Genomic DNA, 13,637 nt, shown 5'->3' with positions numbered 1-13,637 from the left:
GACCTGCGGGACATCCGCGCCGCCTACGTGGAGCCGCCCGACGCCAGCTTCTGGGTGGCGGAGGTCGGCGGGGTGCTGGTGGGCACGGTGGCGGCCGTGCCGGCGCCGGAGCCCGGCGTGCTGGAGCTGAAGCGCATGTCGGTGCGGCGGGACCAGCGGGGCCGCGGGATCGCGCGGGTGCTGGTGCGGGAGGTGCTGCGCTTCGCCGAGGCGCGGGGCTACGGCGCCGTGGTGCTCAGCACCTCGGTGGTGCAGGTGGCGGCGCAGCGGCTCTACGAGGGCCAGGGCTTCCGCCGGGTGGGAGCCGCCAGCCCCTCGCTGCTCGGCAGCCTCCTGTGCTTCCAGATCTTCGACTACCGCCGCGAGCTGCCCGCCGGCCCCCGCGCGGAATAAACGGGCTCCCGGCAAGGCGGCGCCGCCTCCGCTCTTTGCTGCGCCGGGGGCGGCCGCCTGCGCGGGGCGCGCGGCTCTGCGCGTGCACGCACGCGTGTGCAGATCTGCGTGCATGCGTGCGTGTGACTGCGTGCACCACACGTGCAGGTCTGCCCATACGCACGTGTGTGTACGCGTGTGTGTGTGTGTGCACACGGGCATGTGCAAGTCTGCGTGTGCAGGTGTGTGATTGTATGTGTCTGGGCATGTCGCTGTGCATCTGCATGCACGCGTGTGTACAAGCCTGTGTTTGTGTGCATGCATGCAGGTGGGTCTGTGCGTGCAAGTCTATCTGTGGGCATGCACGTGTGTGTGAAAGCCTGTGCGTGTGTGCGACAGTGCGCATGGGCATGCTGCTGTGCGCGTGCACGCACGCGAGCGTGCAAGCCTGGGCTTGGTGTCTGCATGTGCTCCTGTGCGCGTGCATGCGCACGAGCGTGCAAGCCTGGGCGTAGTGTTGGCGTGCACGTCCCCCCAGCCGTGGCAGTGCTGCGACACCCGGGCGCGGAGGGGACGCGCGGGCCCGGCACCCGCCCTGCCCTCACTGCGCATGGCGGCGGCTGCCGCTGCGGCGTCGCGGGCCGGGCGGAAGCACTGGGCGGGGCGGGCGGAAGCGCGGGCAGGCCGGGCGGAAGCACTGGGCGGGGCGGGCGGAAGCGCGGGCAGACCGGGCGGAAGCGCTGAGTGGGACGGGCGGAAGCGCGGGTAGACCGGGCGGAAGCGCTAGGCGAGCTGCCGGGAGGCCGTCGGGTGCCGGGGCCCGACGCGGAGCGGGGCTGGACCGGCCCGGCCCGGCCCGGCGCGGGCCGCCGCCGCCATGGACTGCTACACGGCCAACTGGAACCCGCTGGGCGAGGAGGCCTTCTACCGGTGAGGGCGTCCCCGGCAGCTGCACGGGCCCGGGGGGGCGGCCCAGTGCCCGCGGCGCGGTGCCGGCCCGGGGCGGGGCGGGGGCTCCATCCCTGATCCCTGGCACCTGCCCAGGAGCGATCCCAGCCCTTCTCGGGGATCAGCACCAGCCGAGGCGCTCAGGGTCCGTCCGTGGGGCTCGGGGCCGGTCCGTGGGGCTCGGGGCCGGTCCGTGGGGCTCGGGGCCGGTCCGGGGGGCTCGGGGCCGGCTCTCGGGCCTGATGCCAGCCGTGCTCTCTGGGGCCGGCCGCGAGGGGTGTCGGGGCTGGCGGTGGGGCCGGGGCCCAGCCCCCGCCACAGGGCTGGGTGCCGTCGCCAGCGCCCCGTCCGTCGCCGTGCGGCCGCAGGAAGTTCGAGCTGTACGCCATGGAGTGGAGCCTCAAGGAGGACCTGCGGGACTGCCTGGTGGCGGCCGCCCCATACGGGGGGCCCATAGGTAGGGCAGGGCCCGCTCCCCTGGCTCTCCCGGGCACCCTCTGCGAGGGCCGGGGCTGTCCCCGACCGGCGGGGGCTGTGCGGGCAGCAGGGTGCCGCCGGCTCAGAGGGGCTGTCCCGTCCCACCTGCAGCTTTGCTGAAGAACAACGCTAGGAAGGAGAAGTCTCCCAGCGCCCGCCCGCTGCTGGAGATCTACTCGGCCTCGGGGCTGCTCCTGGCCAGCGTCCCGGTGAGCACACGGCGGGCGGGCAGGCACCGGGCTCCACTGCACCGTTAGCTCTCTGACCCAGCCGCCCCCTCTGAGCTGCACCTGGACCCTTCCTGGGGACTTGCTGATGGGCCAGAGAGTCTGGGACGATCCCAACCGTGTCCCGGGCGGGAGGTACCAGGTGACACAAGCCATCGGAGCCTGTGCTGTGTGCCCTGTGCCAGCACCGGCTTGGGTCCACTGGGTGGTTGCAGCTCTCGGACCCTTGCAGCAGCCCCAATGAGCCCCTGAGCAGCAGGRGTGGCTGCGGAAGAGCAGGCAGAGTGCTAGGTGCTGGTGGCAGCGCAGGGGAGGCCCAGGCACCTCMGTACAGAGGAGCTGCCAGCTGGGTGCTGTAGACAAAGCACCAGGCTGTGAGACCTGCAGTTGCTTCTGCCTGTGCCACGCGCTTATCACATGCCCTTGGGCAGCTTCTCTAATCTCTGAGCAGGGAAGCAAGATGCTGCCCTGTGTCCTTAACGCCTTAAGCTCTCTGGTGTGGAGACTGTGCAGCTCCTGCAGCCRCAGTTGAGCTGCCCGGCAGCTTCAGAGGAGCTGCTCCAAAGCAGAGGGGAGAGAGGTGCAGGGAGAGGGAAGCCACCCAAGCCCTGGGAGAAGCAGGTAGCAGTGCTAAGAGTGTTGAAGCCACAGGAGCAGCCTCCCCTCGTTGTTGTGCAGAGCTTGGGTGGATGCAGAGCCCTGAGGGTGCAGGAGGGGGAGATGCTGCCAGGCCCACCAGCCCCGCAAAGCTAGGACAGCCAGGGCAAGAGCGCGTCAGAGCTGCAAAAGCCGAGACAAAGCCATCAGCTTCACAAGTGTCTCCCGGTGAGAGGCTGCGGCTGGGATGCTGCCCTGTGAGACATGACGCCCTGCGGCATGCTCGTGCATCCTCTTCTGCCTTCCGCAGTGGAAGAGTGGCCAGCTGGTGCACCTGGGCTGGACGGTCAGCGAGGACCTGCTGTGCATCCAGGAGGATGGCACCATTCTCATCTACAACATCTTCTGCGAGTTTAAGCGTCACTTCAGCATGGGCAACGTGAGTGGGGCTGAGCGGGCTGCGCCGCGCTGAGCTGGGGGCCCRTCACACGGCAGTCTGGCCAGAGGGGCCCTCGGGCTGGGGCCAGGCGCTGGGAGCACCGTCCTGTCAAGGGCAGGAGGCCTTCTAGGGGCGCAGACCTCGGGCCACACTCCTGCTGCGAGCTCTTCACAAGGAGACACGCCGAGTTGGGTTTATGCAGCTCAGAGAAGCGAGTGCTGCGTGGCCTCCCTGAGTGCTCCCCCAGCACTTTGGGGGGCAAAGCTGAAAGCACGGGGCTCTCCCAGCCTCCACCCAGGGCTCGCTTCCTTTGGGAATGAGCTGGCAAACATCCTAGTGGCACACAGGGCTGAAACGATCCTGTCCTCTGCAGGAGGAATGCCTGTCAGAGCTAGGGCGTATGGCAGTGCTGTAGAGGGCTGGGCTCTGCGTTTTTGTTGTTCTGTCCTGGGGCAATTTCATTCTCAGAGCAGTGTTTCACCGACAACAGCATCCTTGCTGATGCTGGGCTCCTCACTGCACCCATCACGGGCTGCCCCCGTGGGCCCCGGCCTGGGCTCAGCTCTCTCCCCAYGGCGCAGGAGGTGCTGCAGAACCATGTGCTGGAGGCGAAGGTCTTCCACACGGAGTACGGCACTGGCGTGGCCATCCTGACGGGGGCACATCGCTTCTCCCTAGCCACCAACATCGATGACTTGAAGCTGCGCAGGATGCCCGAGGTCCCAGGTGTGTCCCCTTTGCCCTCCTCCCTGCTCCCGCCAGGCACGGAGCCCTGATCTCTGGTGCCCGGCAGGTCTGCAGAAACCGCCCTCCTGCTGGGCCGTGCTCTCCCAGGACAGAGTGACCATCATCTTGCTGGCGGTCGGCCAGGATCTCTACCTGCTGGACAACACGTCCTGCTCCGTGGTGGTGAGCAAGCCGCGGGCGGTCATCCGTCGGGAACGGCGCCTGTCCCCAGCCTCCCGCCCTCGCTAGCAGGTCCTTTCTGTCCTCCGTCTGCCCCACAGGCATCTCCTCTCACTGGGCAGGCGTGTGCAGTGGGGACGCTGGCCCCATCCCAGCCAGAGCGGAGGGATGRGCAGGCACAAGGTGGTGGGAGGAATGGGAGAGGACAGCCCAGCTTGGCCCGGGCTACTGTTCACCAGCTTTACACCCTCACCTACAGCCAGCTCTCAGCCCTTTAAGCAGGGTCTGTGCCAGCATGTGATACGTCCCGTGCCCCCAGATTGGCCTCTGCWTGTAACCATCCCCTTTTCCCTGTCCCAGACCCCACCTGGCATGAGCCCCACTGCCGGGACCTACCTGCGGATGGCCGTGTCCTTCAACTACCGCTGCCTGGCGCTCTTCACTGACACCGGCTACATCTGGATGGGACTGTCCACACTGAAGGTGAGCGCCGGCTCGGTCACAGAGGTGGGCTAGTGCGGTGCCGCCTCCGGGGGCCTGATCTGACCCGCGCTCTGTGGCGCAGGCTGAGTTGCAGGTGCTGAGAGCAGAGTCTGAGCCCTGGTCACGGGATGTGTAAATTCAAGGGTCTGACTCTCCTCGCACAGACTGGAGGCTTGAGACATAACTGATGCGAAAGATTATGGTGTTTACTGTTAAGTAGCAGACTACTGAAAAACTGAAAATGAAGCATTCAGTAAGCTAAAATCGCACTATTATTATTGAGTTACAATTGTATCATTTAATTATCACATATAACTATAAAAATATTAATTATCATCTTAATCTTATAAATCATGTATAYTTACTATTGAATTTCCGTTCTAGTTCCCTCCCCACTACTATTAGAGCATAMGTCCATCCCTCCTTACTCCACCCTCTTGCACAAGTCTTGCAGACACTGGTGATGGAGAGCCCGGTGGGGTGTGAGCAGGGTCTCTCTGGGGCCCTGACGGGCTTGGGTCTGCAGGTCAGCGTCGCTGCCACCCGTGGGCATCTGCACTTCTGCTATCAGAAGACCCACTCTATTTTGTTCTTTACCTGATCTTATACCTTATTCCCCATTTTTTTCTGTCCTTGGACCCACCTTTTTACTGTCTCTSCATGTCCCTTGTTCTACCCAAACTCCTCACAAATTAACAACTTGTCCCTAATTACTATTTCTCCACTGGTCTCAATTCTGTTACACCTGTACYCAAATTTGATAGTTCTAATATTGTTTCCTAGGCAATCTCAGCCTTATTACCTTACTGATGTGGTCACKTGGGTATAGGTGGCCTTGTAAGACTCTGCACTCCAAAATTCCCTACCATTATCTGGTTCACACTAGTGGCATTTTGGTTACCTTTTGCACTCTTTGAAAGAAATCATTCTCCTTTAGCTTGACTCCTCCACCTGGTTTCAGTCAGGCACAAGCAGTTTCTTGCTCTTTGGGCAGATGGGTTGCATTCTATAGCAGTGGGAGAACATGTTTTTCACACACTGTTTTTGTTCCCCGGTTCCCTGTAGAGGTTAGAGCTGGTGACCAGGTCGAGTCTCCTGTGGGACCACTTGCTCACCGGCTGGCACCAGCATTGCCCAGAGCGTGCAGGGCTGGGTGCAGCCTGGTCTGCGTTGCTTGTCCTCTGCAGCCGCTGCTCTCRGCCTCCTGCCACACACGCCTTTCCCTGCGCTTTCTCCTCTGTAACTCTGCTCTTTTCCATTCCAGGAGAAATTCTGTGAGTTCAACAGTAGCATCCGATCTCCACCCAAGCAGATGGTTTGGTGAGTGGTCTGTGGGTTGGCGCCCTCTGCCCCTGGCTCTGCCCTCCTGGAGACCCTGGATCTTTGTACCGYGTGTTGTCCTGGCTCCGCTGGAGCATCCTTGCACTCCTGCTTCAGCAGTATCCGAGTGGCTCTGGACTGCTCTGGTGCCATCCCTGGGAAGAGTGTGACCTTCTCTTGTGCTCCTGGTCCAGGAGCATGGGGACAGGCCCCGCTCTGGGGGGGGGGGGGCTGCAAGACCAGACCTGGCATTGGGGCAGGGTCTCGGGAGTCATCGCTGCCCCTGACTGGGCTGGGGGTCCCTGGCAGGTGCACGCGTCCCCGGAGCCGGCAGCGTGCCGTGGTGGTGACCTGGGATCGTCAGCTCATGGTGGCAGGGAACTCCRCAGAGTGCATCCAGTATCCTTTGGGGAGGAAGGACAAGTGTCGTTTTGAAGGCCAGCCCCAACCGTGGGCCTCAGCTGGCCTTCCTCAGGCTGTTGCTGTCTCTGTCACGAGCATCAGTGTTTCTGCAGCCCTGCCCTGCCCTTGCTGTCAGGATGGTCAGATACAGCTGAATTTGTTCCTCTTCTCTGCAGTTCAGCCACAAGCCTCCCTTTCCAGCTACAGTCAACTCGTGTGTTGCAGTGAATGCACCTTCCCTCTCTGGGCCCAACTTGCTCCYGTTCTCCTAGTCTCCCAGCTCCCTATGGACAGACCTTCCTCCYAGCTTGGAGAGGAGGCTGGTGTGCCAAGCCACAGAAGCCCCAGCAGCTGGGAGCTGCTCTGCCCTTCCATGATCCCCTCTTGATTCCCAGAGGGCAAGGGCCACTGTGAGTGGGAGGATTTCTGTCCCTTCCAAGGGCTAATCCTGTGCCCCACTGTCTGCCTTGAAAGTGGGGTCATGAGCTGCGGCCCTGTGGGAGTGGGAGCTGTCAGGGGGTTGCTCAGTGGCTTGGCTGTGGCTGCCTGGTCCCAGGCCTGCTCTAGGCTGCAGCTGGGAGCTGCCTTCTKTCCGTGAGTCCTTAGTGGGGAGCACAGATTTGTTCTGGATGAAGACTCCTACCTGGTGCCGGAGCTGGACGGGGTCCGGATCTTGTCTCGCACCTCCCACGAGTTCCTGCACGAGATCCCAGGTGAGATGTCCCCCGGGTGGCRAGGCCGAGTGGGTCTCTGCCTGCGGCCAGGGAGGCAGGGTTTGCCCTGGCTGGGGCCCACGGGACTGCAGCAGGAGGGTGCACAGTGCAGTTTGGCTCTGCCAGACTGTGCCGAGTTCTGCGCTCAGGGCTGCGATGTGCCTGGCCCTTTCTGGAGGCTCAAGAGCTGCTGAGAGCTTTGCAGCAGAGCAGAGCTGGGTGCTGGGCCCAGCCGTCCTGGTGCCAGGCTCCTTCCCCCGAGGCRCTCGCCTAGTGTTGGGCTGCTGCCCCTGAGCCCTGCCTGGCTCCAGCTGCCTTCCTGTCTCTTGGCCCTGCTTCCCCAGCGCTGCTGCAGTTCTCGTCCCCTCCTTGCCAGCTCTGCCGTGCCTCTGCGTCCCGAGCAGGAGCCCTCTGGGCTGCACCCCCCGCCTTCCTCCGTCAATGCCCTTGTGCTTTGAGCTGAGTTGAGGCCTGGCACAGCTCAACACACCCGTTTCTCATCTCTTGCTSTGTTGCAGTCACTTGTACTTCTAGAGCTGAGGTACCAGGATCTGCCGAGGCTCTAGGTAGAGGAATAGCTGCCAGGAATGTGCATATCCTAGCAGCTGCCTCTGGCTCCCTGTCCCCTGTCTGACCGTTGGGGTCTGTGTTTATTATTTGCATGCCAGAGATGRTTCAGAGCCCGTCCACGCTGCCACAGCCTTCTCTTGTGCCCTGCATGTTCCCGGCAGTGGGACTGGGGCCCTCCAATGTGAGGGGGTCTGAGCGACCCTGGGTGGGGACGAGCCTCCTGCAACAGCCCGGCAGAGCGAGTAGGGGCTGCCGTCGCAGGGGCTGAGAGCGGCCTTGTGGCTGTCTATCGACTCTGGTCTGCCCAGCTCCTTGGGGCTGGCCATGCTCCCACCCCTTCCCATTGCCCCTGCAAAAGTGCAGTGGTGGGACCCCGCTCTCTCCTCAGGTTGCACAGCTGTACGGAGGGGGGCATAAGAGCAGGTGCCCACCTGGGTGCAGGTGGCTTGTGCCTGGGCTGCGGCAGCCTCTCACCCTCACTTTTTCTTCCCTTCTCCRCAGAGGCCAGCCAGGAGATCTTTAAAATTGCCTCCATGGCCCCAGGGGCGCTCCTGCTCGAGGCGCAGAAGGAGTATGAGGTACGGCACACTGCCCTGCTCCGGATCCTGCCTCCCTCCTGCCATCCTTGGGGAGCGCCACATGGTCAGGACAGCTGCAGTGCGATGCAAACCACTGCCAGCATTATCCCTGCCTTTCTCTGCAGTAACGGGAGCGAGGAAAGCCCAGAGGTCCCTGTGAAGACCCAGCCCTGAATCACAGAGCTCTCTTCAGCCAAGGCCGCTTGCACTGAGTATTTTTGCAGCAGCCGTGGCCCCAGGGCATGGGCTGGGCTGGGCTGGGCTGGGCTGGGCTCAGCTCTGCTGGAGCCTGGAGCAGGTCTCCCAGCTTGGCGTGTATTTTGGGACCCCTCGATGGGCACAAGAGCCAGCGACACCTGCCTGGCAGCCCAGACAGCTGTGGGCAGCACAGGGAGGGCTGTTCCTCCTTGGGTGGAGGAAGAGCCTTTGCCCTGGAGACTGCAGCAGCCACACGGCAGTGCTGGGTGTCTGAGCGGCTCATCGGTGCAGGATGCCTTGGCACGTCTCTGTGATCCTGGGGCCACACTCCCCCAGGTCCTCAGAGTGTGATAGTGCCGACACAGCGCTCAAGGGTGATGAGCTGCACGGTGTGGTGTCGTGCAGTTGTGTTCCTGCTGCTCAGGAGCGCTGTTCAGAGGAGCCAAGCACCCAGGCTTTGTGCTCACTGCCGCTCTCTAGTCTCCCACGGGCTGTACGTGGGGATCCAGTCCCAGGGACGCCAGGGTGAGGGCTCACTGAGCGCTGTCCGCTACCCAGCGCCCGCTGTGCAGAGCAGAGGGAGCATGGGGAGTCAGGTGGTCTGCGCTCTTCCTGGGAGACATCAGCTCCCAGATCCTGAGTCCTCCCCATGCACTCTGCTCCTCTGCAGAAGGAAAGTCAGAAGGCAGATGAGTACCTGCGGGAGATCAAGGACCAGAAGCTGCTTCCAGAGGCAGTGAGCCAGTGCATCGAGGCAGCTGGCTACGAGCATGAGCCTGAAACSCAGAAGTCCCTGCTCAGGGTGAGTGTAGGAGGCGGTGGGAGAGTCTGGGTGAGGCTTTTCCCTCCTCTGCTCAAGGCCTCTCATGTAACTTGCTCAGCCCCAGAGACCACACATTTCTCCTGCAGGCCGCCTCGTTTGGGAAGTGTTTCATCGACAAATTTCCRCCGGAGAGCTTCGTGCGCATGTGCCAGGACCTGCGGGTGCTCAACGCCATCCGGGACTATCAGATCGGCATCCCCCTCACCTTCACCCAGTATCCTCTGTGGGGCAGGCGCAAGAGTGAGGACCGTGGGGAAGGCACGGGGTCTGTCCGCTGGCACACAAGGCCACTGAAGTCAGTGCTGGTCTTGGCCCTGGGATTTGAGGCTCTGGGCTCCTGCTGGGATAGGAGCAGGCCAGGGCAGGAGTGGGATACACTGCCACTTAGCAGCCAGCTCCCTGTCGTTTGCGCAGCAGCCATATCCTGGGCTCCATAGCAGGGATCTGTAGCTGAGATGCTCATGCTCATCACRCCCTGGTGGGCCTCGCTGGGCTCTCTGTCGCATGCTGGGTTTCCCTTCATGGATTTTCCTGGTGCCAGTGGGCTCTGCCAGCCCGCAGAGGTGGTCTGTGCAGCTTCCAGAGCTGAGGTGGCCCTGCCGCCACGTGCGCCRGGGCTGGCTCCAGGGCAGGGCTCAGCCCGGGCAGCGCTAGGGCAGCAGGCGCTGCCCAGAGGGGACCGGTGCCTGGCACATTGCCTGTGCTCCGTGGGGCTCAATCCTGTTTGGTGAGCTGAGGTGTCCCTTGACCGTCCTCGCAGATACAAGCGACTTACCATCGAAGTCCTGCTGGACAGGTAAGGATCCCCCTGCAAGCCGGACATGACAGCGCCTGTCCTCCGAGCCRCCTTGGCTGGTGGGACTGAGGCCATGTGTCCAGCTGCGCTGCGGTCTGCCCGGYCCCTGTCCCCCCGCTGGGGGCTGAGCAGGCTCCGAGCGCTCAGGACCTCCCCGCGAGGCCGGCTGTGCTGCCCTGCCTCGCACGCCCTGTGCCCGTGGTGGGCCGTGCTGCTGACCCTCTGTGTGCTCCCGTGCCAGGCTGGTTCTGCGGCGGCTCTACCCCCTGGCCATCAGGATCTGCGAGTACTTGCGCCTCTCGGAGATCCAGGGCGTCAGCCGGATCCTGGCACACTGGGCCTGCTACAAGGTAAGGAGGTGCCCGCAGGGAAGGGGTCTGAGGGCTCTGCCTGTCCCGGCGCCGTGCAGAGACCGCTCCCTTCCAGGTGCAGCAGAAGGACAAGTCRGATGAGGAGGTGGCCCATGCCATCAACCAGAAGCTGGGTGACACACCAGGCATCTCGTATTCCGAAATCGCCGCCCGGGCTTACGACTGTGGCAGGACAGAGTTGGCCATCAAGGTCCACTGGGCAGGAGGCTGGGGTGATGGTATACCCGACAGGGCGGGGGGGGGAAGGCATCACGGAGGGCTCCATCATTGGGGCAATATGCAGGGYGGCCGTGGACTGACGGCCCCTCTGCTGGTTGCAGCTGCTGGAGTACGAGCCACGCTCAGGGGAGCAGGTCCCACTGCTGCTGAAGATGAAGCGGAGCAAGCTGGCCCTGAGCAAAGCCATCGAGAGCGGAGACACAGACCTGGGTAAGGGCGGACAGTGTCAGGGCTCACAAAATGGGCCCAGGAAAGGGCTCTGCAGCAGGATGGGACCGTGCAGCTCCTGGCACCGTGGGATCTGGGCAGCCTCAGGGCTGCGAACGTCTCCTGGGAAAGACAAGCTCTGGGGGAGCAGCCCGTTCATGTCTTCACACCTCACTGGAGTATCTGAGCTGGGATGAGGGTGGTGGAAGCTGCTTGAACCCCACAAGCAGAGCTCACTCGTGATGAGGAGGAAGCACTGGGCTCTGCCATGTGCTTCGCTGTCACCTGCTTCCCTCCCTGTGCTGTGGGCTGGCTGCGTGTCCCACTACTGCTCCCCTGGACGTGCTGTGTTGGAGAAGGGACTCTGCCCCCTCTCCTGAATCCTGTCTCCTCTGTGCCCAGTCTACACTGTCGTGCTCCATCTGAAGAATGAACTGAATCGTGGCACTTTCTTCATGACGCTGCAGAACCAGCCGGTGGCCCTGAGCCTGTACCGCCAGGTGAGGGGCTGCCCTGGCGCTGCCTCGGGCAGACCGTGCGGACCCGTGAGCCAGCTTGGCCGCGGCAGGGTCTGAGCAAGCCGGGCTCAGCACGATAGAGGCAGCTCACCGTCTCCCATGTGCCCTAACTGCTGCCCGTTGGTCCCCAGTTCTGCAAGCACCAGGAGCGGGAGACGCTGAAGGACCTGTATAACCAGGATGATAATCACCAGGAACTCGGCAACTTCCACGTCCACTCCAGCTACTCGGAGAAGGTCCGTCCCTGGCAGCCGGAGGGGGAGAGCAGAGGAAGGGTGGTTGGGCTCCACCCTGCCTCCCAGTCAACTGATCCGTTCGGCCAAGGAAATCCAGCATGGGGGGTGAACTGCGCAGGGAAGGGGCAGGCAGTAACTTTGTGCTCAGAGGCTGTGTCTGTCCCGTGCAGCTCAACAGCGTGAGCCAGGCATTTGCAACCAGGGGAGTTTCCACCGCCCCCTTGCTCAGGGCAGGCTCCAGGTGTAGGAGGGAAACTCCTGGGCTCACAGCTCACTGGCATCATCACTTGGGGGCTCTGCGACACCCAGTCCGTGCGCCCCATCCTCTGCAGCCTGGCATGGGGTGACGTAGCCTTGGTCTCTGTCCCCAGCGCATCGAGGGGAGAGTAGGTGCTCTGCAGAATGCCCTGGATGCCTACTACAAAGCCAAGAACGAGTTTGCTGCCAAGGTGAGCAGGGCCAGGGCCAGGGAGGGGCTGCTGGGACCCTCCTGTTCTCGGTGGGGCTGGAACTGGGGCTGGGGCTGGGCAGGGAGCAGAGCTGGGCTTTGCTGGCTGGCCCTGGTGTTTGGCTGGGCCACGTCTGTTTGACAGGGGGCTGTGGGGATGGCAATGCAGCAGCAGATCCTTTGCCCTGCTGCTGAAGCCAGGTGGACCACTGCCATTGCTATTGCTTGTAGGGGCTGAGCTGGGGCAAAGACCCCTTTACTCTGGTTCTTTGCTCTACAGGCCACAGAGGATCAGATCAAGCTCTTGCGGCTCCAGCGACATCTCCAGGAGGACTTTGACAAACCCTATGTTGACCTCTCGCTGCATGACACCGTCTCCAACCTGATCCTGGACGGCCACCACAAGCGGGCCGAGCAGCTGTACCGGGAGTTCAAGATCCCTGACAAGCGGTTGGTCCCACAGGGGAGCAGCCTGTGCCGGGGGGCTCCTGCAGTGGCACAGGGGCAGAGCTGCCCCCCATCTCTCGCCACTCACGTGCAGGCATTGCTGAGGCTGTCCTTGGCCGGCAGCACTCTGTGCACCCTCGGGGGTCACCCTGGGCAGGAGGTGGGATCAGCATGGGATCCTGAGGGTTGACTTTTTGGGGTGCCAAGCATGAGCTTTGCTGGAGGACGGAGCTAGGAGGTGGAGAAGCAGTGTTTGACCAGGAGCCTTCCTCTCCTGGAACCCTCCATCCCTGGGGTCCCTGTGCTGCAGGGCTGGGGCCTGGCGGGTGCTTGAGGGGCTGCAAAGCTCTGGCAACTAGATGAGCTCTTTTGGTTTGTGTCTACAGGTACTGGTGGCTGAAGATCAGTGCTCTGGCCACCCGTGGGGACTGGGAGGAAATGGAGAAGTTCTCCAAGAGCAAGAAGTCGCCCATCGGGTACCTGGTAAGCGATTTCGCTGCTGGAGGGGGACCTGGCTCTGCTCGGTGCCAGGAGTTCATCCCATCCCAGGGCACATGGGCCCAGCAGCATCCCAGGGAGGATGGCTGTGGGGTGCAGCGGGGTGTGGGTGCACAGCGGCAGGCTGGGGCGCACTGGAGCGGCAAGCTGCCCCCTCCGGGAGCAGGACCGGGGGAGGCTGGCGTGGGGCAGAGACTGGAGGACGGGGCTGGGAGGGAGCCGGCAGCGAGCCTGTCGCCCTCCTCCGCCAGCCCTTCGTGGAGATCTCCGTGAAGCACCACAACCGCTACGAGGCCAAGAAGTACGCTCCCCGCGTGACCCCGGAGCAGCGAGTCAAGGCCTTCATCCTGGTGGGGTGCGTCGGCCCGGCCCCGGCGCAACGCCGCTCCCCGCGGAGGAGCTGAGCTGTGGGGCACGGGCGCCCCGGGCTCTGGGGAGGGAGGAGGAGGAGGAGCCCCAGGGCGTTACGGGATGGGGGGCTCCCTCCGCCACCCCCAGCTCCCCCCGTTCTCCCCGCAGGGACTTGGAGCAAGCGGCCGACGCTGCCATCGAGCACAAGAACGAGAACGAGATGAACTTCGTCCTCTCCAAGTGCACCGCCAGCACCGACGCGGCCGTGGTGGAGAAGCTGAACCGGGCCCGAGCCCAGCTCCTGAAGAAGTGACTCCYCCGTGCTGGGCGCTGCCCCCGGCCCTGCCGGCGCTGCCGCGGCCCCGGGCCGCAGGGGAAGGATGCGTGCGGCCGCGGAGCTGCCCTGGGGTCCGCGGCTGCGCGCCGGTCCCCATTCCCCCCGCTCCCGGTAATAAAGTGCCGAGCTGCTGCTTTGCTGTGTGCTGCTGCCGCG

At 63.5% G+C, this 13,637-nt stretch overlaps 2 protein-coding genes across 3 annotated transcripts; both read left to right on the top strand.

The window, feature by feature from the left end:
• Positions 1-3: 3 nt before the first annotated feature.
• LOC146588414 (putative N-acetyltransferase family 8 member 5) lies at positions 4-1,038 on the top strand (the record flags this gene model as incomplete). The annotated part of the gene is made up of 1 exon (XM_085318056.1): positions 4-1,038. A coding segment is annotated over one exon (390 nt), but the record flags the coding sequence as incomplete, so codon positions are not given.
• Positions 1,039-1,115: 77 nt separating this feature from the next.
• VPS16 (VPS16 core subunit of CORVET and HOPS complexes) lies at positions 1,116-13,615 on the top strand. 2 transcript variants are annotated; one of them, XM_085318071.1, is made up of 24 exons: positions 1,116-1,302; positions 1,689-1,777; positions 1,909-2,006; positions 2,932-3,060; positions 3,642-3,786; positions 3,854-3,969; positions 4,327-4,449; positions 5,714-5,769; positions 6,079-6,168; positions 6,790-6,884; positions 7,956-8,032; positions 8,901-9,032; positions 9,140-9,267; positions 9,814-9,849; positions 10,091-10,199; positions 10,276-10,410; positions 10,541-10,649; positions 11,049-11,146; positions 11,296-11,400; positions 11,772-11,849; positions 12,129-12,298; positions 12,682-12,778; positions 13,045-13,148; positions 13,313-13,615. In XM_085318071.1, the coding sequence occupies exons 1-24, from the start codon at positions 1,250-1,252 to the stop codon at positions 13,455-13,457; spliced, it is 2,517 nt and encodes an 838-aa protein (XP_085174197.1). In that variant the 5' UTR covers positions 1,116-1,249; the 3' UTR covers positions 13,458-13,615. The 2 variants fall into 2 exon arrangements, with proteins under 2 accessions (XP_085174197.1, XP_085174198.1); XM_085318072.1 differs by lacking the exons at positions 1,116-1,302; positions 1,689-1,777 and adding an exon at positions 2,703-2,849 and having other exon boundaries at positions 1,915-2,006.
• The last annotated feature ends 22 nt before the right edge of the window (positions 13,616-13,637 follow it).

This window comes from Rhea americana, unplaced genomic scaffold (assembly GCF_003343005.1).
Source record: "Rhea americana isolate MKP2758 unplaced genomic scaffold, rheAme1 scaffold_515, whole genome shotgun sequence".
Taxonomy (NCBI): domain Eukaryota; kingdom Metazoa; phylum Chordata; class Aves; order Rheiformes; family Rheidae; genus Rhea; species Rhea americana.
The sequence above is the reverse complement of the archived record's forward strand: the minus strand, read 5'-3'. Positions and strand labels throughout refer to the sequence as shown.